The sequence below is a fragment of the Eubalaena glacialis genome, chromosome 9 (assembly GCF_028564815.1).
Source record: "Eubalaena glacialis isolate mEubGla1 chromosome 9, mEubGla1.1.hap2.+ XY, whole genome shotgun sequence".
Taxonomy (NCBI): Eukaryota; Metazoa; Chordata; class Mammalia; order Artiodactyla; family Balaenidae; genus Eubalaena; species Eubalaena glacialis.
This window is the reverse complement of record NC_083724.1, coordinates 47,930,141-47,955,946: the sequence shown is the minus strand read 5'-3', so window position 1 is coordinate 47,955,946 and position 25,806 is coordinate 47,930,141. Positions and strand designations below refer to the sequence as shown.

Sequence of the window (25,806 nt, the reverse complement as noted above, 5' to 3'; positions counted from 1 at the left end):
GTCCAAGAAAAGAGGTCAGAGGCAGATATTTAGAATCAGGAAATCACTGGTCATGTGTTGTTTCTTGGGTCTGTTCCCTTTCATAAAATGTTCTAGAATACAATGTGGCATCATTTTGAACTTGGGCATTTTCAGTGTGTGGAGATTTAGGTGGTGGGAAGTGTAGATTTCCCACACTGAAACTTCTGCAGAGTCTTGTAGACCAAACAGATTGTGAAGTCTTCATACGCATAGAATTTCCTAGAAAAATCTTGCACAGAAAATGGTATAACCTACTTACAACAAAAGGCTCCAAACAAAAATATTCTAGGTATTTCAGAAGCAGTAACACTGAAGATGGGAGACCATACATTTAAGAGACTATGATGACATAGACATTTCATGAAAACCTGTAAAACAGAGAGTCATTAGGTGGAGTTATTTTACTTATTTAAAACAAAGGGGAACCTCAAAGCATTACTAAGTTTGCTTTCAAAATTATCCTTGCAGTTATGATAGCATTTATAGGCAAAATTATCATGCCACTTTGGTCCATGGTTTGTACTGATCATATTTTTGTATTAATAAACCACAGAAAAGGAGGGATAATTGATTATCATCAAAAGGGTCACTCTTTGTAAGTACATGTTTAATATCCATCTTAGGGGACCCCTGATTCCTAGGGGCCAACAAAGGTAATAATGGGGATTCATGAGAAACTTTACAAATTTGATGAAACAGAATTTAAATTTACCTTATATAAGATTGCATAGCTCTGCCAAGTTTTTACTTTAGGCTGAGATTATATCATGCTGATTTTATATTATGTCATGCTGACTTTTAGCTCCTGCTGGTCATACTTATACAATGTTCTTAGTCAAAAGGGAAAAACATATTGACAATTATTTTCTAAGTATAGTTTGGTAGTTCGAATCATTCAAAACATGGAGTCTACCGGGGGGAAATGGGAAATGTTCAACAGTGACAGTTTGAGCCAAGTATTCAGGCAAAGACATTGCCAGAGTCACCTGGAACCTTTTTTAAAACTTTATTTAAAGGGTTTTTTCCACCCAGTGTAAAAGTAGTACATGCTATGTATTCTTTTCCTTGACTTAATTTAGCCTAATAATATAATCATAAGTGTGCCAATCAATCTGGAGATAAGGGCCACAAATTTCCAGCTTGTCATATTTTCATTCTCTCTCTCTTTCTCTCTTTCATAATTCTCTTACCTTTGGCATTATAAGCCAGTTCTTCATTTTTGAAACTTTTCTGCCTTGGCTTTGATGACATTATGCCATGTATTCTCCTTTTGTTTTTTCTGAACGTTCTTTCTGTCTTCTTTGATAAAGTCGATTACATTTTCTTTCTTTCTTTCTTTCCTTTTTTTTTTTTTTTTTTTTTGCCCCTTATAGTTTGCATTCCTGCAAACTCAGTATTTAGTCCTGGGCCCATCTCAAGGAATTCATCCATTCTAACTGATTAAACTAGCCCATGTGCTCATGATTGCCAAATTAGTATTTCCAGTTTGGACCTCATTCCTCAAGCAGATCATTTTCCATTTCCTTTGGAAATCTTGTTGTGAAGTGCAGAATCAGTTACCATGTATAACAGTAAGTGTTCTCTGCATAGAAAATAATATAAATCGCATCCCTCATTATACTAGGAAACACTATTATTACTGGCACGTCCACAAGCTCACGCACATGTACATCTTGAAAATATGAGTTGAATATTGTCTCTTGTTTTAATAAGATCAAATTTTAAAAATGCATGAAATAATTTTAGTCTTATAAAATATCAAAGGAATCTAGCTGGAATCTTGCAAATTTGGAGGAAAGCAATAATAATTTTTAAACACCATTAACTTGGTTCACCCCTTGTGTCTTCTTGTAGATGAACATGGTCATGTCCCTCCTGGGGATGTTCTGTCCAACATTGTTTGACTTATTTGCTGAATTGGAAGACTACCATCCCCTCATCGCTCTGAAATGGCTCCTGGGACGCATTTTTGCTCTTCTTTTAGGCAACTTGTATGTATTTATTCTTGCCTTGATGGATGAGATTAACAACAAGGTAAATCTTGTGTCTGGATTGTCCTTGCCATCAGCATGTTAGATTCCCAGTCTCAAGATTGCCAGAAATGCCTTTGAAATCTCTGTTGTCTTCATTTTTGTTTCCATTACTCTGCTTTCTAGATTGAAGAGGAGAAGCTAGTAAAGGCCAATATTACCCTATGGGAAGCCAACATGATCAAGGCCTACAATGCATCACTCACTGGAAATACCACTGGGCCACCCTTTTTTGTGCACCCTGCAGATGTACCTCGAGGACCCTGCTGGGAAACAATGGTGGGGCAGGTAATATCACAAACAGAAGTGCATAACAGTTAATGGATTAAAAAAGAGCAGGGTCACTATTTCTTCCATAAGCGTGGCCTGTTTTTTATTGCTTATTAATGAAAATAGCTGAGACTTATTGGCTGTTCACCATATGCTGGCTGTGAATTTCATATATATTATCTCTTGTAGTCCTCACATGCATCCATTCAGGTAAGTAGTACATTTACACCCCTTTTACAGTTGCATGTAAAGGAAGGATTTTTTTTTTTTTAATTATTTATTTATGGCTGTGTTGGGTCTTCGTTTCTGTGCGAGGGCTCTCTCTAGTTGCGGCAAGTGGGGGCCACTCCTCATCGCGGTGCGCGGGCCTCTCACTATCGCGGCCTCTCTTGTTGCGGAGCACAGGCTCCAGACGCGCAGGCTCAGCAATTGTGGCTCACGGGCCCAGTCGCTCCGCGGCATGTGGGATCCTCCCAGACCAGGGCTCGAACCCATGTCCCCCGCACCGGCAGGCAGACTCTCAACCACTGCGCCACCAGGGAAGCCCAGGAAGGATATTTTAAAATGGTCTGAGGAAACGTTTACTATCTATCTGTGTTATAATAAAACACCCAGATTTAGATACAACCCAAGTAAATATTTAAGTGGAACTCTAGTTAGTGTTACCTTTTTTCCATAAAAAAAAGAAAAGATTATTTTGGGAGCATACACTAATACTCATTTCAATAATGTTAATTTTTGTCAAATAATTGCCCCTTAAGCATGAAAGGAAATACTATTTTAGGTTTGTTGTTTTCAGATGACTGTATAAATGACCCCAGTCCAAGACTAGTGGTATTTTAGCAGATAAAAGAGATAATGTTTCATATGGCTTTCTGTTCAATAAAGGGAAACCAAACCAAACAAAAACAAAAAACCTACTTCAGGTCTCTTATTTATATACGAATCCAATTTATATTTTGAAAAGCCTTTAATTTTATCTCATTAGAATTGACATTCCTCATGTGCACTTCATAAACTGATTTTGGACTTTGGTTCATCCTTGATGGACAGACATTTTAAAATATGTCATAGTGCTTTTGTCTGTTAGACAACAGTTCAGTTTCAGCAGTAATGTGGTCTTTGGGAAATTATTTGAAATAATTTTTTACTGTGTACTTATTTTTTTGTAAGATAAATGGAAAATTGAAAGTTAGCATTAGTCTTATGAAACTAATTTAAACAAATACAGATATCATTAGATGTCCTCAGCTTCAGATACTCATCTGACTTAAGCCACTCATCTGTGATTTCAATTGTGGGAAAAAGTAAGGAAAATGTATATAATGCTAGACAGACATCACTGAAGACCAAGTCCAAAATGTATGATATAAGTAAGGATTCTGTTTTATTTTTTAGGCTTTTAGGAACCAGATAAACCCTTCCCTTTCCAGTTACATGTTATTAAATACTTGATTTTCAGACATGCACATTTCATACACGTTTACAGGAACATACTATGTATGCAATAATAAATGAAATGAAACCTGCCTGCACTTGGTAGAGAGATGCTTGTGATACATGGTGTGGTAGACAGAATAATAACCCCTCAAAAACGTCCATGTTCTAATCCCTGGAAACTGTGAATATGTTACCTTACATAGTAAAATGGACTTTACCAATGTGATTAAGTTAAAGATCTGGGGATAGGAAAAATATCTTGGATTATGCGGATGAGCCTAACAAAATCACACATGCTTATAAATGGGAGACAAGAGTCAGTCAGAAAAACTGGCTGTGACAGTGGAGCCAGAGGTTGGAGAGATGCACTTTAAAGGTGGAGGAAGGGGTCCATGAGCCAAGGAATGCAGGTGGCCTCTGGAAGCTGGAAAAGGCAAGGATACAGATTTTGCCCTGATGCCTGCACCTTGATTTTAGGCTTTTGAACTCCAGAACATTTTATGTTTATGTTGTTTTAAGCCACTAATTTTGTGGTAATTTCTTACAGCAGCAATAGGAAGTGAATACACAGGAGTATATGGGTTTCCATGTTTTAAAACTCCTTGAAGCAAAATCTGGTCACGGCACTTAACACAAGTCTGTTTTATCACATCTAGGCTGCTCCCTAAATCTTCAGCAAGAGTTGAGAGAAGTGAAAAAATATAAAGTGTAGTTTTCACAAACTCAAAGAGTTTGAGATATTCTCTTATGTACATCCCAGAATGCAGACTGGCATGAGGGCTAAGCAACCTACCCTTTACCAGGCAAACACCTGTTAAACAAGATTAATAGAACTAACTGTAAAGAATAAGGTGGAAGCTGCTCACTTCTGAGGCAGAGGCAGCAATAAATTAGACATGAACGTCATGCAATCTAGAATACTTATTTTCTGATTATGCAGAAGCTTCTGGGATGCTCCCACACACACTGAATTAAAATAAAGAAAAAATTATTTAATTCTTCTTCTTGGGAGCCCTTGTACCATGCTGCTTATCTTGTCCTTTTTTTTTTTTTTTTTTTTTAAATCCTGTCTCTAGTGGTTTTCCTTGTTTCATCATCTTTTCTTACTGCCATTTGTAGTTGGGTTTCCCTTTTCTCTTTCGCCTTCCTTTCTCTAAATGAACATTCAGCGCTTGTGGGAAAGTCTGCAGGAGCGGCAGGAGGGAAGGGCTGTGGTTCTGAAACATTTATTTTACCCACTTTTAAAACAAAGTGATTCCAGAAGAAATAGTAAAAGGCAGCTGCTTTGCATGGGATGTTGGAGATATACCCCCAAAGACTTGTTCATTGTTCTATGAGAACATTCCAGATATTTTCTCTTCTTCTCCATGGATGCCCTCTGCTCTGTTTTTCGTCAAGGATACTGTGGGACTTAATCTCTCTTTGAATTTGAATATAGGAATTTGGTGGCTCCTTTATCTCTCCAGGGAATCTCAAGATGTAGTCGCTTAGTCTCATCTCCAGTGACATTTGATAGGTAGGCAGCAGAGCCATTCTTGGGAGACCGCTCTTTGAAGCTATATACTTAGGTCTGCATTTTGGCAAAGGAGAGAAAGCAGACAACAATGACAGTAATAGCTCACATTTATCAAATGCTTCTTGTGTGCCAAGCATTACCTCCTTGAATTTTTAAATTACACTCTGAGATAAGTTATATCATTATCCCCATTTTATAGATGAGGAGACTATGACTTAGAAAGGTAAAATAATTTGCTCGAGACCTTAAAGAAAGTCAATGACAGGAGCCCAGATTTTACCTACAAAGTCTGATTAGAGTTTGTGTCCTTCTCCATAGTGCTGAACCGTCCTCCAGAAACATAATTAGCATCAACACATACTCCCAGACTCCTGCCGTGGAATATCTGCTGTCTGTGGCCCTTTGTGATGCCCCGTCTCTATTATTTTCCCTTCACTTGCTAATGAGCCTCTTAGGTTTGCTGATCAAATACATATCAGGAGAGTAAAGTGTGAGGTGTGGAGTGCAGTGCTCTGCAGAAGGCCTGTGTGGAGGCCATGCTCCCATCCTGACTAGCACACTAGGAACTGGAATTGGATGATGTTCCCTTGGTGGGCTGGACCACCAGTTTTGGAATTTCCTTTCTTATAAAGCAGTGTATCCCTTCTGTGGTATGTTAATAAATATTTTTACATTTTAATATAATGTTTGAATCCTCTTCTGCTATTTTATGTGAAAGTTAGGACATTGCTTAGGAAAAATATTGTATTTCAACCATTGGGATGAGGATGCTTAGGAGGATGTGGAGGACTTCAAAGCCACTCTGAAATATTTTCTTACTAAGGAAGTCTTCCCAACCTGGTGGTGGAAACCTAAAAATATCCCTCACAGCCTACTTCTAATTCATGCTAGTTATTAGAATCTGAACTCAAATTGCCTGGGGAATGAAAAGGAGAATAAGAGTAGGGAAGAGAAAAGTTATGTTCAGAGATAACCGCAGGAATTTACTATCACTCAATCGCTCACTCCATATTTATTGAGTGCAGGCTAAGTGTCAGGTGTTGTGCTAGATACTGGAGGTGCAATGCGGAACAAAGGTGGACCTGGTCTCTGCCCTTGTGACAATTACAATCTCTTGGGAACAAAGCCATTAATTAAATAATTATACAACATTTGCAAATTTACAATGGCAACAAAGCACTACAAGAATGCAATGCATGCAGTCAGAGAAGCTTGCCCCTAGTCATCCAGGTGAGGGACTTCCCTAAGTTAGTGATGCTGTAGTGATGCGTATTAGTTGGTGTAAACTGAGTCAAGAGGTGAAGTAAGATTGAGTAGCATGAAGACCACATGTAAAGACCCTATGGCCTAAAGAAGTATGGAGTTTGAGGGTATGAAAGAAAGCCAGTGGGACTGGAGTAGAGAAGACAAAGAAGAATATGGAGAGCTAGACAGGAATTAGATTATACAGACACATGGATTATGCAGAAACCTCACACTCACCTTTGTACTCCAGCTGTTGCTGCAGCAAACGACTGCATGCAGCTGTTACAAGACAGTATCTCAACTGAGTTGTATACAGATTCTCACCTTTACCCTGCTTCTCTGCTGTCACCAAGTGGGACGTTAATACCACATGGGGCCATCCCTGACTGATGGGAATGGGAACTGGTGGATCAATACTTCCCTCTTCTGTCTCTTGGGTGGACAGATCTGAGACTTATTCTATATGGCTACTCAGCGGGTCCCCAGAAGAATCAAGACCCAGTTGCCCCAGTAGTGACAGCTTTTAACACTCTCTTGGGTAAAGGTTTTCTCTCCTTTCCTGTTTCATTCTTTTCCATCTCCACTCCTGTTCTTTGACAGCACTTCCCAAAATATACTACTGGCTCACAGGCACTACTTTTGATGGGAACTAATGCCAAGATAATTTTTTTACATTTATAGTTTAAAGTTTTCAGTATATTTTTTTAGCTTTTAATATATTTATATTATAGTTAACTACTGTTTATGGCGGATGTTATACACCTTCTATTTACAATAGTAGGAGTTATTTTTTAAAAATAAAGTATATTAAAGTTAAAAGAAATATTAGGTAAATAATATTTCAGATGGTACTTGGACATGGCAAGAATCGTGAAGGTGGTACACGACCACTTGGAGTTTAGGAAGCACTGCTCTGAAGTATGGCACTGGAAATTAACCAGATAACTGCTAGTCAAATGGGCCTTGCCCTATGACGTAATTCTTTCTCACTAGTTATTTTAGAGGTGAGATTATATAGGTAGCTGGAAATAAAAACCAGAAGACTTCTTTTATTATAGAAGAACACTGTATTTCTGGAAAAATATGTCTTATTAGATATTCCGTGTCTTCAATCTTAGGGCACGAATTATTGGGAAGGAGCAGAAAGGAAAGAGCAGAAGAGAACGATCATAATGAAAATTTATAATTATATGTCTACCCTTATATTTATTGCCTATTGTTGTAAGTTCCATGAGGAAATAGTGAACTTCCCCTCTAACCCACGGCATACACATTTTGCACGTAACTTCAAGTCCACACCACTGAGGTAAAAAGTTTCTAATTTTCCAGACCTTTTCTATACATATACATGTTATGCATATACATATATACATGCACGTATATATGTGTAGGATTTTTTGTTAACAAGTGGATTCATGCTACATATCCTATTTTGTAAATTTTTAACAATCCATTTCTTATCAGAGCATAGCATTTGAGTGCTTTTTAAACAAGTTTATTGAGATATAGTTCACATACCATACATCTCACCCATTTAAAGTACACAATTCAGTGGTTTTTGGTATATGTTCACATTGTTGTGCAGCCATAATCACAATAGCACGTTGTTTAAGAGCTCACAATATTCTGTTGTGTGGACACCCATTTTTTTTTAAATTAATTAATTTATTTATTTATTTTTGGCTGTGTTGGGTCTTCGTTTCTGTGCGAGGGCTTTCTCTAGTTGCGGCAAGCGGGGGCCACTCTTCATCGCGGTGCGCGGGCCTCTCACTGTCGTGGCCTCTCTTGTTGCGGAGCACAAGCTCCAGACGCGCAGGCTCAGTAGTTGTGGCTCACGGGCCCAGTTGCTCCGCGGCATGTGGGATCTTCCCAGACCAGGGCTTGAACCCGTGTCCCCTGCATTGGCAGGCAGATTCTCAACCACTGCGCCACCAGGGAAGCCCCTGGACACCCATTTTTATGTAGTTAATTTCCTCTTGAGTATATTTGAATTGCTTCCAATTTTGATCTGGGAGAAACAATGCTTTCATAATTATATGTATAGATTTGGACATTTGTGCTAATACCGCCATAGGATACATTTCTAGAAGTGGATTTTCCTAATCAAATTCCACACACTTTAAAATGTGAAGGATCTTCACAAACGTTCCCCCCCCACACAAATGTTGCACCAGTCTAACTTTCCCTTCTAACTGTCAGTTTACGACAGTGCCTATTTCACCACACTCTCACCAATATGGAAAAGCATGGATTTTAAAATATTTATCACTCTGTGGAGCAACAACTCATTGTTTTAATTGTATTTTTATAATGTGGGATTTAAGTATTTTTGAATGTTTTAATTAACTGTATATTTTCTTCTTTCTTATTTGTGCCATTTGCCATTTTTTTCCTTACTGAATTGCCCATTTTCCTTACTGAATTGCCCAGTATTGTACTGATTTGTAAAAGTTTTTAATGGGTTAGAAAAACTAGTTCTCCATCATATATGCCACAAGTACTTTTTCCAAGCTTGTCTTTTAATTTTATAAATAAAAAATTTATTTTATTATCTGCTGTTTGCCAGATTCAAGTTTTAAACTTCTGTGTTGTCATTATTTTCCTGTTTTGTGTTCTCGTGTCATGCTTATAAAAGTTTCTCAGTAGGAAGATTCCTGATACAGTGGTTTTGGTGCAGGAAATAATTATTTTTAGACTAATAAAATAGGGGTGAAACATTTTTTACTTGCTAGATATGCCTAACTAGTTTCTTTACCATTAGTTGCAGTTTTCAAGTTAATACTATTTAGAAAGCATGACAAATTCGATGTTAACATTAGGACCATTTGAAGGGAGAAATGCTCCTTTTAATACAGATAATATCTCAACAGGAATTTGTGCGGCTGACTGTTTCTGATGTTCTGACCACCTATGTCACAATTCTCATTGGGGATTTTCTCCGAGCATGTTTTGTGAGGTTTTGCAATTACTGCTGGTGCTGGGATTTGGAATATGGATATGTAAGTGTGATATTCATTTTTCTCTTATCAGATTATTCCTTTGTGCTTAGTCATTTACATATACCATGCAAGAAGAAGAATTTAGGAGGTGGAATTGTCTTTTAGATGTCAATAAATGAAGACCAATGAGTATAGTTTTAATTCAGAAGGGGGTCAGACTTGAGTCTCATGGCTTGCAATAGTCTAGCAAAAATAGATTCTAGTAAAATTACAGATGGCTAAAGCAGCGGACTTCAACCTATCTGTTAAAATGGTGACCTCAGTAAATCTTGGGTCCATAGTCAGCTCCCTCCCCATGAAGCTTGCTGGCATTTCTAGAAGCAGGGCAAGATGAGTAGTATCAACTGCACATTTTCTGTTTGCTTTGAATTCTACTGAGCAACTGCTGGACACTTATCCAGTGCATCACTGTGCAGTACGCTGGGGGGACAAAGGAGTCAATGAATATGCTGCTTGCTTCATAAAGCTCACAGTCTAATGAGAGCTCAGCAGAGACGCAAGCAGGGGGCTCTGAAAGGCCCAGGGTACTGATAGGGCTCTGGCAACCGGTGGAGTAGAATTCCGGCAAGTTGATTTCCTTCCCCACAACAACAGCACAGGTTTTTCTGAGCACCACTGGTGTTGATTCCATCACCAGCCCCCCACTATGCTCAACCCCAGGTCCCCCCACAAAGTTTGAGAGCGGCAGCGAAGCACACATCTCTCTGTCTGCCTTTTGCAAATGAAACTGTCATCTTGGGAAACAGGACCTGAGGAGTTGATAGTATTGATACTTATTTGCTCAAGTATTTCCAGTGGCTTCTAAGTATTTAGAATGAATTCCAAATCCCCGTCCAAGGCCATCGATACCCTGTGTGATCTGCTTCTTTTTTTCTTTCTGAGCTCATCTCCTACCACTTTCGCTCTTGCTTTGTAAAGTCCACAAACACTGGGAGTCTTTCTTATGCTCAAACACAAGATGCTCCTTGCATCTGCCCCAATTGTTCTTCCCTCTAGGGGTACAGGTTCCTAGAATTTGCCAGGGCTGATTCTTGTCATTAAGGACTCATCTAATATGTCACCTCCTTTGAGCTTTTCTCTGACCTTCCAATCTAAGGTGGCCCATCAGGCACTCTCTATTTCAGCACAGTTTTATTTTCTTTATACGATGTATAACTATTTGACATCTCCTTTTTCGAACGTGCTTATTATCTGTCTCCCTCTGTTGTAACGAAAGCTCTCTGAAAACAGAGGCCTTGACCTCATGCTTAGAGCTGTGCTTGTCACATGGCAGGTGTTACGTTGGCTGGCTGCACTGGCTGACTCTGTGTTGAACCTCCGCATCGTAGCACCATCAAGGCAACGCCGTCTACTGACAGAACTCTGCCTGCTTCCAGGGATGTGCCCTGGAATCAATTCTGCCTTAGTATTCTTGAGCTAGTGATGTTTCTCTTCTCACCAGTGAAGGGATATCCTTCCCTGCTGGGCTTCCTCCTGTCTCATGCCCTCTAGTTTCTGGACAAGTCCTACGTTCAGAACTGTTTTCAAGACTCCAGGCTAGATCCTCTACCTGGCTACCTGACTTTGAGATTGTACCTTTTATTAGGTCATCTGTCTCTCTCACTGAAAGTGTTTCTTGGAGGAGCCAGAAGCAGTTAGGTCATACTGTTTGGTGGACGACGGTGAGGTAATGCTATAGATCCAGAATGCCCTTGTGTTGCTTTCCCATTCCCTGCTATGAGGTATTCAGCTGGCTTGGTTTCATTTCTATTTTCCTTGCCTGATTCAGCTCTTCTGAAGCAGACATAAAAATTGCCATTTCTTTCTTAGACCATCACTTGGCTTATGTTTGCCTTTTATCCCTAACTGCTTTCTTCTTAAGTGCTAGAAAATTTTGCTTCAAATATGAAGTCAATATAACATGACCTGGATGCATAAAAGCTGTAATTATATGACCGTAATTTATTATTTATTGAGTGCTGGCAGTGCTCTTGGGTTAGAACAAAGTACAGGAAAAAAGATAAGTTCCTGTTTTAGGTCAGACAGAGTGAATTTGCTTCCATGTTACCTTTGGAAGGCTCATCAGAGAGAAGCTCAGCAGCAAAACAAGTTTTAAAACATTAAGGTTGGATGATGGAGCTTTGATATGGATCTTATTATCACTGACCCACCAGGTGGATAGCTTACACAGCTGAGTGCCTGCTAGGTATAAACCATTATGAGCAAACCTCTGTGCCTGCTGATAAGAGGATACACAGATGTAAAAGCTGTAAGCCTAAGGAGAGGTTGCAAACGTGGGTCTGCAGGCTAGATTCAGCTGACAGATATTTTTTTCTCTCGTCTGCAGTGTTTTCTTGTTTGTTTGTTTTTTTGTTTTTATGAGCTAATATTTTAAAGCTTGGAGTTTTACATTTAAAAAATATGGATTTCTTGGGACTTCCCTGGTGGTCCAGTGGTAATGAATCCGCCTTCCAATGCGGGGAACGCGGGTCCGATCCCTGGTCAGGCAACTAAGATCCCCCATGCCACGGGGCAACTACTGAGCTCACACGCCTCAACAAGAGAGCCCGCGTGCCGCACGCTACAGAGCCCATGCGCTCTGGAGGCTGTGCGCCACAACTAGAGAGAGAAAACCCGCACGCCGCAAGTAGAGAGAAGCCCGCGTGCAGCAACGAAGAGACCACGTGCTGCAACGAAAGATCCCGTATGCTGCAACTAAGACCCGACACAGCCAAAAAAAAATTTATATATATGGATTTCTTGTTTTTCTTGACATATTGAAAGGCCTGACAACATTAGACCCATATTCCCACTCTGGAGAAATTGGCTGGAGCTGAGGAATTACTGCCCTCTTCTGGTGGAACATTCATTCACCGATTCCTCACACCCTTTGCTACCCTTTAATCCTGCAAGCTCCCGTTGTCAGCACAGAGCAGGAAATGTAATTGCACATTGGAGAAACCACTGTGGGAGAGATCAATAGAAATACAAAGACAGGATGGAGTAAGAGACATTTGAGCCAAGTCTTGAAGGAGGATCAGAATTTCAAAAGACTGAGATGGAAGAAAGAATTCTCAGTGGACGGACTGATGGAAGGCAGGGCCCAGCAGCTGGAAAGTATGGGTGGTGCAGGCAGAGATGCAGAAATCTAAAATGGAGCTGTTTTAGAGGATAAGAGGCTGATGAGAATGTTTCTTTGATATTCTGGACTTACTAATTGCCAGTATGAGTCCAGAAAGTACCTGTCATGAAGCAAAGGAGAACCTGAGATGGGCAGAGAAGATCCTTTTAAGAATCCTTTCAGGAATGAAAGAGAAAAATGTGTCCATTTCTGCCACAAAAAAAAAAAAATTTTTTTTTTCTGAACTTTAAAAATAATACCAGTTCATTGTTTAAAAATCTGGAAAAGGCAATATAAGCTTAATATGGAAATAAAAATCACAGGTAATCCCACCACTCACGACATTACTTAGTTAATTGAATTGTAGAGTATTAGTATTTATTTATATGTAGATAAACAAGTACTATAGATTTATATATAGTACTATAGATTTTTATAAAAATATATTGGCATGTATCCTATTGACTAGTTACTTGCTTTATTTCACCTAACAGTGACCTTTTCTCTATGTTATTAACTGGTCTTTTATAATTTTTAAATGGCTGTGTGACATTCTACATATGAATGCACAATAACTAGTTATTTTTTATTTGTTGTTAGTTGACTGTACCTAATGTTTTGTTATTATATTAAACATTGTGATCGTATTTATTTATAGCCATGTAGATAAATATCTCCATAGATAAATCATAATCTTATGCAAAACTTATTTCCTTATCAGAAATTTCTCTAGGTTGAATTGCTCAATTATAGAGAAGATATTTTTGAAAAAGTTCATTCACTTTTATAACAATAACTAACCTCTATAAAGTCTAAACTCTGCAGACTCCAGCATTAGATTCAGAGATTCACTGAATGTTAAGGTTAGGTGGAGTTTTGACAAAATCAGTCATAATGCTTTTATTTTACATATAAAAAATTAAGAGTCTGAATTGGAGTTGCCTAAGTTTATATAGCCAGTGAATAAATAAGGACAATGAAGTATCCTTCTGGAAAAGCCATTATGTTAAATATACTGAATTATACACTGGTTATATCTGAGTAAATTGGGTTAAAAGTGACTCTGTATATTTTCCAGTTATAAATTCATGGCCAAAGTATTACCACAACAAACCTATGAAGATGAATTGAGGTGGGAAAATTACTGGCTAGGAGCAGACTGTTAGACCATGTAATGTAAGTTAATCTTTCCTAAGACTTCTCTGAGCATAGCAGATAGTTCTCAATGTTTCTAAAGAGTTCACTGACTCATGGGAGTGGAATGGTTTGCTCCCAGAAAGGATTTTAACCACCCTGATTCAGCAAAACCGCCCTCAGTCCTCTTGTAAACTCTGTGTTTTCTGCAATAGTTCAACACAGAATGCCTTTAACTCTCACTTTAATTTATGTTGACACCATCCTTGCCATTTGTCATTGAAGTAGGTAAATAGTATCCAGGAAGAAATGGATTGAATACATGGCATGGGGTAAGAGTATGTTCAATCAAATTAAAACCTCAGCTTGTTTAAACCTTGTTTAAAGTTACATTTTAAGGTGCTCCTTGTTGAATTTCTGTGAATGGAAAATATGGGAGATTTTCCTGAGATCTGATGGAGTGCAAGATGACCCATAAATAAGAGGCATATGATTCACAGACGATCAGAGTATATTACTATCATATTACACTGTATTATATTTTTATGTAGAGCTTACCATGTGTTAGAACATCTACAAAATACTTTACATATATTATTCTGTGTAACCATACCAGCAACGCTATGAGGTAGATAATATTTTTCTACTTTACAGTAAACTGAGGTTTAGAGATTTTTAATAATTTGCTCAAAGACATATAACTGGTCAGTGGTGGAGGTAGGACTGAAATCCACATCTGATTGACTTCAAAGCCGTCAACCAGATTTCCATCATATTGAATTTTCACTGTAATGCTTACCCCTAGAAATTTCAAGGACCCTGCCAAAGCATGACTAATTCATGAGCCAATCCATAGCATTTGTAAGTCAAATGCTTAGACAGGTTTCTTGCTGTAGAATGGAATTAGCAGGAGGGGCTGGGATATAGAATTAGGAAATAAACTGATATTCCCTTTCTGGGAATGAGATACTATTTAGCAGTCCAGGAAGATGGCATGATAAGGAATCAGTCAGAAGTCATGGGTATCCAATGAAGGTGTGAGAACATGGGCAAAGGGACAGAATAGGCTGGACTGGACGGAGTCTATCTGCAGGCAACTAGGGTTATAGTGCAAAGCCCTGAGGTGCTGAATCAACCTAGTAGACGAGGGTTGGATTTGTCCTAGGTTAGTAGTTCTCTAATTTGAGCATACATCAGAATGCTCTGAAGGCACATGAAAACACAGGGTTTCTGATTCAGTAGATCTGGGGCAGGACCTGAGAATTTACTTTACTAAAAAGTTCCCAGGTGTTGTTGCTGCTTCTGGTCTGGGGACCACCCTTGAGTGCCATTGCCCCAGTGCCAGAGGCCAGGCCAGCCTGCAGCTCTAAGCAGTGTGATTCCAGCTGTGGGAAATGAGATTTGTGTGACGAAAGTCAGGCAGGTCATTGCAATGACAGAATTATCTCTGAGATCCTGAATTGCATTTCACAATATCCAGAGGTTGATGGTTTGCCCCAAATAATTAAACTTGCAGAGAGAGGATGGGTTTTCTCAGGCTTTTTAGTCCAGTGAGCACCATATGTCTTCCTTCTGGGTAGATAACTGACTCTAGCCCACCACAAACAAAGGTCTAAAAATAAAGCAAGAAAATTTCTAGTTCCTTGACTATTACGGACCCCAACCCAAATCCAAATTGGCTCCTCCGTTGCTGGCCCCTAAAAATCTTATTACGTATGAGCAGCCCTTAGGGACTTTATTACACTTACTCCATTTGAATCATTTTGTTAGCTCGGGTTACAAGAAAACCTGTTTTTTCTCAAGCATCATTTACCTTTAAGCTTTTTATATTTTAGAGGCAACACTTCGCAAATTGATTTACACTCATATTATTAGTGTATTGGCTTTAAAAAAAATGAAACTATAGTATGATCTCATATTTTTAAAAATCCACCTCTAAAAGAATGAGCCTTGAATTTCATACCCTGTGTGTGTGTGTGTGTGTTTGCTTTCTTACATTTGTTTCGTTTTTAGAGTGGGAGTTTCTGAGTTTAATGAATGGAGTATAGATTCCATTTTTAAGATGTTTAGAGAGAAGCAATTTTTTTTTTAACATTTATTTATTTGGTTGCACTGGGTCTTAGTTGTGGCAGGCGGGCTCCTTAGTTATGACTCACGGGCTCCTTAGTTGTGGCTCACCAGCTCCTTAGTTGCAGAACGTGGGCTGCTTAGTTGCAGCTCGAGGGCTCCTTAGTTGTGGCATGCGAACTCTTAGTGGCAGCATGCATGTGGGATCTAGTTCCCTGACCAGGGTTAAATCCGGGCCCCCTGCATTGGGAGCGTGGAGTCTTAACCACTGCACCACCAGGGAAGTCCCAAGAAGCAATTCTTTAATAACTGAGTCAACCAATTACAGATTTTAGATTAGAAAGGGATCTTAGAAATTATCTAGTTCAGAAGTAGGCAAACTTTCTCTGTAAAAGATTGCACAATAAGTATTTTCACTTCTGCAGGTATGTTATTGTGGTGTAGTGAGAAATATATATTTTGGTCTTCATTCCAATTCCCGGCTGGAGCACTTAAAATTTTTGTAATTTAGTAAGCAATGATGGTGCTAGAAACATCTTTTGTTCTTACATTTGGTCTTTAACCCTGGCTTTTGATGCAGAGTTCCTAAATTCCTTGGAATATTGTGGGTGATAGGAGCATTATTTGTTCCAATGAGGCAGCTCTTGGTGGGCTCCTGCATAGCTTCAGTTTGGGGGCTGGTCAGCAGAAAGACCTGGCCATAATTAGAAGCTTGGAAATTTCAGCCTCATCCCCCCATCCTCCAGGGAGGGAAGAGAGGCTGGAGACTGAGTTAACGATTGATTTTGTCCCTGAGATGAAGGCTCCATAAGAATCTCTGAACCCTGGGGTTTGGAGAACTTCCATGTTGCTGAACACATTGAGGTGCCAGAAGGAGGGTGCACCTGGAGAAGGCAAGGAAACTCTGTACCCTTTCCCTCGTACCTTGCCCTATGCACCTCTTCCATCTGGCTATTCCTGAGTTGTATCGTTTTATAATAAACCAGTAATCTAGTAAACAAACTGTTTTCCTGAGATCTGTGAGCTACTCTAGCAAATGATCAAAGCTGAGGAGGGAGTCGTGAGAATCTCCAGTTTACAGCCAATCAGTCAGCATAGGTGACAACCTGAGCTTTCGATTAAAGTGTGAGGCTTTCGTCTAAAGTGTGGGGCAGTCTTGTGGCACCAAGACCTTAACCTGTGGGATCTGTGCCAACGCTGGACAGTTAGTGTCAGAACTGAGTTAAATTGTAGGACATCGAGATGGTATCCACAGAAAGTTGGGGAAATGCTTGGTTTGGGGGAAGAACCTATACATCTGTGTCAGAAGTATCATGAGTAGAATGTAGTTATAGAGGAAAACAAGTGATTTCCCTTGCATCAGGCCATATGGTCTCTGTTGTAACTACGACATTCCTGTTTTCATCCCAAACAGCAATAGACAATACATAAATGAATGAATGTAGCTATATTCTAAAAAATCTTTATTTACAAAAATTGATGGTGGTCCAGATTTGGCTCATGGGCCATAATGCACCAACCCGTGATCTAGTTCATTTCATTAGTTTATCTGTGAGGAAACTGAGGCCTGAATTGATTAGTGACTGGCTCAGCTCACTCAGCGAGGAAATGGCAAGGCAAAGTCTCATACTCGAGTCTGAATCCCAGATGAGTGTCTGTATCACAAAACCGCTTGTCACAGTAGGGAGTGTGGAGGTACCCTTTCTCTGCATCCGGTCAATCAATTTATGCATCAAAGATTTTATTCCTCCAGCTGCCCCTGCTGCACACACAGTATGAAACCAAGGGTTCCTAGTTTGTCCTTTGTGCTTTTCTGGTCACCTGGTTATAAAAATATCTCATCTCAAATGGCCTTTAAGAGGTTTGTATGCTTGTGAGAATAAAAGAAATGTACTTCTAAAAGTTTGAATTTTTTTCATTTTCCTTAGTTTGGTGGGCTAAATCTGACACTCTTCTAAAGAGGCCAAGGTTGAAGGTTTGATTCTTAAACGGACACAGAGAAGAGGTGTTCCAAGGCCACAGATGGTGCAGACCACCGACTGAGCATTTGTCACATGTGTTCTGTGATCTCGCAGGGCTCCAGGAGAAAAGGGGAGTTGATCCAGAGCAAAGTGCTCCTGGGGAAAGAGAAAGACTCAGAGCTAACGTTTCTCCAGATTAGAAGCAATTCATTTTCTTCGTTTTCCATGAAAACCACACTTTTTTCATTGTTGATTTTAGAACAAAAACTGTCAACCTAACCTCTTTGCATCTTATGAACATTAAGCTTCTTGATGATCTGCAAACTAAGTGAAACACTTTGTATATTCTTTAGTAGTATCTTGAGTGAATTTTTGTTGAAATCATCTGTCATCTTTGTCCTCCTTATATAGGGTTATTTATTTTTTCATTATGTATCATATTATTATTATTATATCTTGCTATTTAACCATTCTTGTTATGTCAGACTTGGCATCTACTCCCTGAATCTGTTACAAGGCACATCGCCCATACCTTTCAGTTAACTAGGAGAGTACTGTTGCCTTTTGGGAAATGATGAATTTGATGCCTGGATTCAAGAATTCTTGAGGCAGAGTGTTCAAAAATAGTGAAAGATTTGTTGGGGCTCCAAATCAGAGACCTAGTCTATCTTCTTACAAATATATTTTTGGGTGCTTGGGTTTAAGGAAAACTGAGACACTCTCAGGTTGTTTGATTTTGTATGTGTGTGTGTGCGCATGAGCGTCGTGCTGTGTGTATATATGTGTGCTAGGGAGGGAGTTATTATGAGGATACACGTGGTCTGAAGCCACACCTGCAGATGTCAGGATCTGGGGCAGTAATCAGGTCCTGCCACTCTATTACTCTCTCTTCATGGTCCTCTCACTTTATATTTTTTGCTGTTTGCTTTTTCTCTTGTTACCAATTAGTCAGTTTCCTGATTGATTATTCTCTATCTCAAATTAAATAGGAGCCAGCTTTATTGTCTTCGCTAATTAGCATTACTCCATTGACAGAGCTTTCTTTCTAAGATGCCTAATGTGTCACCAGGAAGCCTCTGGACGGGTCCTCCTAGGACAGATGCCCACCTCAGTTCCGACTGGTGTCCCCTGTGTACAAAGAACAGCCTGGTGCTGCTGCCCTGAGTAGGATGGTATCATCTAGGAGTGAACACTGGACAATGAGTTGAATAACTTCTTAAACTTTCATTGTATTGCTCTCTATATTTTTTATTGTAAAAGAAATTCACATTTTTAAAAAAAAGTATTTTAAATATGCAAAACTTAAAGAAGAAAATAAAGGCATAATCCATCACCCCCATATAACAACTATTAATTTTGCTGATCACTTTTAAGTTTTTTCTTTATGCATAGTTTCATATTGAGTAGAAAAAATAATGTATAAGTTTACATATTTTTTGTTTAACATTAGAGCATAGTTTTCTCTTGGGTATATAAATATCCTTCCAACAGTGATTGTAATTAGCTGCAATATATATCATAGCATAGTTAAACTGTATTTACTTAACCAGTGTTGGACATTTAGATGGTTTCATCTCTGCTTCTTAAAATTTGTTAGCATTTAGGATTATTTTGTTAAAACAAATTTCTAGAAGTAAATTTACAGGGTCAAAGAGGGTGAAGTTTTAAAAACTTTTCATATGTATTGTCAAATCGTTTTCTAAAAGTTTACTCCAAGTTTTACTTTCACCAGCAGTATATGAGAACGTATGTCTCATCACACTTCCACAGCATCGAATGACAGAATTTAAAAATGTCTTACTGTGTTAAAAAGGATGCCTTATTATTTTATCACTAATTATTTATTGTATTGATTATTCTGCTATTGCTGCTGCAAGAAAGTAGTTGCAAGTCTAGCCATACCTATATAGAAATATGAAACACTTGCCTTTCAGTTTTTGCCATTTGAGATGCTAATACAGTGAATGTCTCCTCTAGCCTTCATACACCGAATTTGACATCAGTGGCAATGTCCTGGCTCTGATCTTCAATCAAGGAATGATCTGGTAAGCCAGATGTGGACAGTTTATCACTTGAAGAAAGCCTCCAAGATCATTTTTACATGAAGCAGTGTAGCCTGGTGTTAGAGAAGTCCACAGTCTGTATCTAACTCAACATTTGTCTTTTTGCAAAGTGAATGGCTATGAAGAGTTTACTTTTTTTCCCCGTATTTTAAATCTTAATTCTAAAAGGCATCTGCCTGTTTTGCAGAGCACTCCTTCATCAAATACTGGGAGTCTAGGTTCTGGCTTCTAGATTATTTGAAGGCTTTTTATAGTTTCATATCCTGTGATACTAGGATCTAACAGTGAAACATTAATGATCCCATTACCGCATGTTAAGAATGAAAGAAATTAGTGTAAGGTCTTTCCAAGAAACTTATTTTATTTGCAGTCACTATTGAATATGTTCTAAATGGAATTTATAGCTACTTTAAAAAATATTAGCTTACCAAATCCAATAGTTTATAGAGATGAAATGCATGTTTTAGGAAGGTTTAGTTAGAAATATGATCTTTATTTAGTAATTTGTTTCATGGGGCCATTTGCACATCGGAATTATTTCTTTTAACGTACAAAGGATTGTTATATCTTTTATTAAATGAAAGCATTTTCACTGTAAACCTTGACAGGTTAAGATGAGTTGATACAGTAGAAACCATTTTTGACTTTAAAAATTGAATCATAGCAGGAGATTCATCTGTGGACCGTGTGTCTTGAAAATCTGTCACTCTTAAGTAAGAACACCCCAACCCACAAGCAGTTACAACTGAGCTTCTTTATCCCATTGACACAGATCTAATATTGTGCCAATCACGCCATTGTCCTAGGTACAAGTACTAGTTACTGGGGTCAGTTTTTGTGCAAGCTTCGTATATTACTCAACTCCTTCAACCATAGCTAGTCTGAATTGTTAAACCTTTGTGAGAGCAAACCTCTCTGCAAAAGTTAAAATGATCTTGCTTCAGTAATATAGAGACCACAGTCAAGGGCCTCATCATCCTGCCTTGGGGCCTGTCAGATTCCTGTGCCTCACTAGGTCAATCAATATGAAGAGAAGACTATAAAAAGATCCTCCTCTCCATTGTCAGGTATGTTTAAAAACGTGATTCCTGTTCCCTTGCTTTCTAAATTTTACAGGTTATGGCTTATATGTCCAGAGAGTCATTAAGGAGTGAAATGCATCCTTTCTTCTCCAAGCAGGGAGGAAAGTCAAGGTGGCTCAACATGTGACTATCACCAGAGATAGCAAAGGGCTCAGCTTCCAGATCTTTCATTTCCTGTAGGGGATTCTGCTGTCATGGCAGAAAATGGCTAACAGTGCTATTGGAGTAATGAGAAGCCACTGCCTTATATCAGTTTTAAAACTCCCTGGCTCTTATGCAGAGTGTCATAAATCCCTCAGGCCTGGCGTGGCGCCATTTGTGCAGACATATGCTGCATGTCTATTTCCTGTTCTTTCGTAGTGAAGACAAAAGATTGGCCTAGAAATTTGTTTTCATTGTCAGCAAAGCTCTTATAATTGTGTCCTGATTTGTTTCACTTGTAATCTTGCACCTATTTAGTCCACTGTTGTTCATATTGAAATTCTTAAATATCTAAACAATCTTCTCCAGTTTTCTCATGGGCAGACCCATCATCAAAATCTTTGCAGTATCATTACACTATCACTTTCTATGTATTCAACCTTCAGATATTGGTCAAATATTGCTTCTGGTTAGTTTGAAGAGGACTTTAGAAAGTGATTGTGTTTTTTGAGTGTACTAAGATATTCACACACTTCCCAGAGTTCTAGAAGCAAAATATTGAATAACTATTATTCCCCTTCAGGTCAACCCTTTGTACAAATGGTCTTTTCCTAACTGCCAGGAAGTTAGTGACAGGGTAGGGATGTGGTGTGGGGACTGTGTAGTCTAGGTTTAGAAGGCTCCCTTGTACTCACACAGGTAATCCACTATTTTATGAGGCATAAGGATCTGATGCCTAAGTATGGCCATTTGCTACAGAAATGATCAAAAGAGGATGGAGATTTTGTGTTCAATTTTATTGGTTTGTGACTGGAGACATTCAATAACTGCTTTAGGAGTTTCTGAGTAATGAAGGTTATTTACACCGATGTTATTAAAGTCAAACAATTATAGGTAACATCTATTTTGTTATGAATTGGCTGATATGATCAGTAAAACTATATTACACACGTATTTTTAAAATAACGTAGGTTTTGTAATCATATTTTTAAATGATGAAAGCATATCATATCTCTACTCTATCAGAGCAGGATGTAGCTGAGGCAGAGCACACACAGTGCGAAAGAAGATGGGTTTAGACGTTGTTCCAATGCTGTCTCCTGTATCTCCCTGCCAGTCTTGTCACTTTCTGCTACCTCATTTTCTCACTTGATCAAATGTGAATAATTTACCTGACACGTACCGTGTCACTGGAGCAATAAGGAGAACTAAATAAAAGAAGCTTTCATTTGCTTTGATCTTCTTGGAAGAAAAGCATTTTATAAGCTAAGGCATTACAATGATCTTCAACTGACAGATGACGGGATCAGGTCTGGGTAAGGGACTTAGTGAGCTGAGCTGATTAGTGAGTCACAGGCAAAGACAGAATGAGCTTTAAGATTCAGATATCACTGTGCCGGGATCTCTTTTTCTAGGATAATGTTCTTGAGTCATTTGTTCAAAATGCCTATGTGATATTTATTTTGAAATTCTGAAATGTATTTATCTATAGATGCACTTACATATATGAGTGTACATATGTGTGCATACAGATAACGCATGCCTATGTATAGGTACACATATATGTGGCTTTAGGCAAAACTGTATCTTAGGATAGACTAGGTTGTGCAGCAATTAAATACAACCCCCCAAATCTTAGTGGCTTAGAAAAGGAAAGTTTATTTCTTATTTACTCCATATGTCCAGTGTGAGTGGGTAAAGGACTGTGCTCCTTTAGTTACTCTCACTGTGGAGTCATAGACTGTGATAGAATAGGATCCATCTGGAACATCACTGGTCAGAGCAGAGAGAGAAGAGAACAAAAAACCCTACAGCGCTCTGAAAGTTTCCATCCCGTAGTGAGACACTTCATTTTTATCTCTATTTTACTGGCCAAAACAAATCACATGACCAAGCCTGACTTTTAGAAGGGGGCAAGCACAATCATCTGCAAGCATATTACATTACAAACATTGGCATTTGGGAATATAATCTAGTGCTTTGTAATTCTGACCCCTCAGCTGGGACTGTCACTCACTTACTTGCTCATGTTTCTGGGGTTCCAGATTCTCTCTTGCTATCCTGTAACCAAGATACACAGTATTGTTCCAAAGTTTAACCTCATTTAAAAAAAACTAATGAACTTTATATCTTAGAGAAGTTATAGGTTCACAGCAAAATTGAGTGGAAAGTACAGAGTTCCCATATACCCCCTGTCCCCACCCATGCACAGCCTTTCCCACTGTTGACATCTTCCACCACGCTGTACATTTGTTGTCATTGATGAACCTACGTGGACAAATCATCATCCCCCAAAGTACATACCATTTTTTAAATAGTTTAACTTTCTACAAAGGCTATGGTCAATTCAGTATGTTAAAATGTTTTTCAGATCTGTTGTATGGAAACCTATCAACAACACAACACAAACTGTAGCAGGTTAGCACTTTTCAATGAAATGGTTTAATGTTGGATTGCACAAGTTCAATTATAGCCGAAACTAACTTCTTCATCTAACTCAACCCCCCACCCTCCATAATATACCAAATTTACATTGGATTGATTTAGAAAATTATTCTACATGACCAGGACATATAACATGCAAACCCTAACTAGAATTGCTGAAGGTTTTATTATATTTGGGACAGTTTAAAAGATAGGATTCTGCTTATACTTCTGAAATAAGGGTACATGTATCCTCTTTTGAGTTTCGGATTAATAAATTGCCATTATGGTGCTTTATGGTGCTGATGGATTTTCTCATCAAAGAAAATTGAAATTTATTTTGTTGAAATAACCACTGAAGCCATCAAGTAAGAGTGACCTCACCCAAATGGTTCCTGTTTAAAAGTGGCATTTTAAAATACTTTTTAAAAATCTCATGTACAGATCAGTGGATTTCCTGGACAAGCTAAAATAAGAAAGTAAACAGATAAACTAAATTAAATGGATGTGTCAAATTTTCATTTCAGAGACACATAAAACTTGCAATTGAATATCAACAAATCATAGTATCTTATTAGGCACAAATACATAATTCCCATTGGCTCTAAAATACTGTAACAGCCACAAATAGAAAATAACATCAGAAAAACTTACTTTAACATTTTCTGTTTCATTAAGTAAAAATTAATTAGCTATGACAAAATAATTAGTGCACATATGCAGTTTATTTGAATATAATGGGTGGTTTTAAAGGTTAATTATAAAAAAAGCTAAATTGTTATTTCTTAATTTTTAAAATTTTGGGGGAAGTTTTTTTTAAAGCTAAATTTTTAGATATAATATTCAATATGAATATTGGGGGAAAGTAAATTTTTTTTTAGAAGTAGAAGAGAGAAGTAGAACAAATGTAATATACTGTTTGGTCTGTTGTAGTTTAAATTTACTAATGCTAAGTGGATATAGTTAGCGACCAGCAGAGTTTCTGTGAAAGACTTAAGTACACAATATCTGCAATAATGGGGAAGCTGGTAAAATGTGTATAGGAGATGGAAATAGAAGTAGTTAAGTTTATTAACATGAAGGGTTTATGTGATTGAAAGTGGCAACACATTTTCTGCCTTTGGCAAATAAGCGTGATGTAAAATAAGTAGGCACTGTGTGACTTTGCTGTGGAGTGAAGCTCCATGGTGAGCAGAGCTATGTTTCTCTTTCCAGGATGGGCTCCTTCTTCGCTCCCAGCCTCCCGGGCATTAATATCCTTCGGCTCCACACGTCCATGTACTTCCAGTGCTGGGCTGTGATGTGCTGCAACGTTCCCGAGGCCAGGGTGTTCAAAGCTTCCAGATCGAATAACTTCTACCTGGGAATGCTCTTGCTCATCCTCTTCTTGTCCACCATGCCCGTCCTGTACATGATCGTGTCCCTCCCGCCATCTTTCGATTGTGGCCCCTTCAGGTTCTTGCCTTTGCAATTTCTTTTGGGCAAAGTTTTCTTTCAGGGGTGGAGATGGGAGTGGTCACTCGTTGTATAAGCTATTTTTTCCCCCCCAAACAGTGACATTTTGGTCTGTAGGAATGAGCTCTTTTGGATATTCAGGCTCATAATGTGACATGGAAATTCTTAAGCAAGATCCATCTATTGATATTTTCTCACTTGGCAATCATAAAAGGGAAAATAACTGCTCCAGGCTCTCTCCGTGTGAAATATGTACACTGAATCTGAGCTATTTCTATATAAGGAGATAGCAAAAAGCAAGGTTTGATTACACTAGTCTGGATATGAACATTTTCCTGGTGCTAGGTCATCTCATTCAGACATTGGAAGCTATTGTTATTTTTCACATGAACCACCTAATTGAAAAAATAAAAGAGGAAGGAAGGGAGGGAGGGAGGAAGGAAAAAAGAAAGATTATTCCACAAGCTACCTAGGAAATGGGGTCATTATTAGATAATAATGAATATAAAGAGGGTCACATCATTTATAATCCAAATCTACATGCTAGGAAAAAAATTAAGGATGTTCCTCATGTATATTCTCCTCAAATAACAAGAGTAAATCACTCAAGTCAGTAATAAAGAGTCAAGGCTCTTTGATCCAACTTAGAAATATACTTTTCTACAGTTCTCTGTGACAGTGTTCCCTGTGACACTTACCAAGAGAGCAAAGTTTCCAGATCTGGAGGATTGAGATTTCATTCTACCACAAGTCCCCCCAAGAATCTCTACATGTTGAGTCACTCATCAGCATGCATTTGAGTTATTTCTACTTTTCAGTGAGAAAATGTGAATACAAAAAGCCATGTGAATGACAAGC

At 38.4% G+C, this 25,806-nt stretch overlaps 1 protein-coding gene across 1 annotated transcript in view; it reads left to right on the top strand.

Moving 5' to 3' along the window:
- The window catches only part of TMC1 (transmembrane channel like 1), a 387,946-nt gene that overhangs the window by 350,357 nt on the left and 11,783 nt on the right, over nucleotides 1-25,806 (top strand). Inside the window, exons 16-20 of the mRNA XM_061200342.1 lie at nucleotides 1,876-2,055; nucleotides 2,178-2,339; nucleotides 9,393-9,521; nucleotides 19,761-19,828; nucleotides 24,709-24,948. Coding sequence (XP_061056325.1) covers nucleotides 1,876-2,055; nucleotides 2,178-2,339; nucleotides 9,393-9,521; nucleotides 19,761-19,828; nucleotides 24,709-24,948 — 779 coding nt within the window. The remainder of the gene's footprint in view (nucleotides 1-1,875; nucleotides 2,056-2,177; nucleotides 2,340-9,392; nucleotides 9,522-19,760; nucleotides 19,829-24,708; nucleotides 24,949-25,806) is intronic.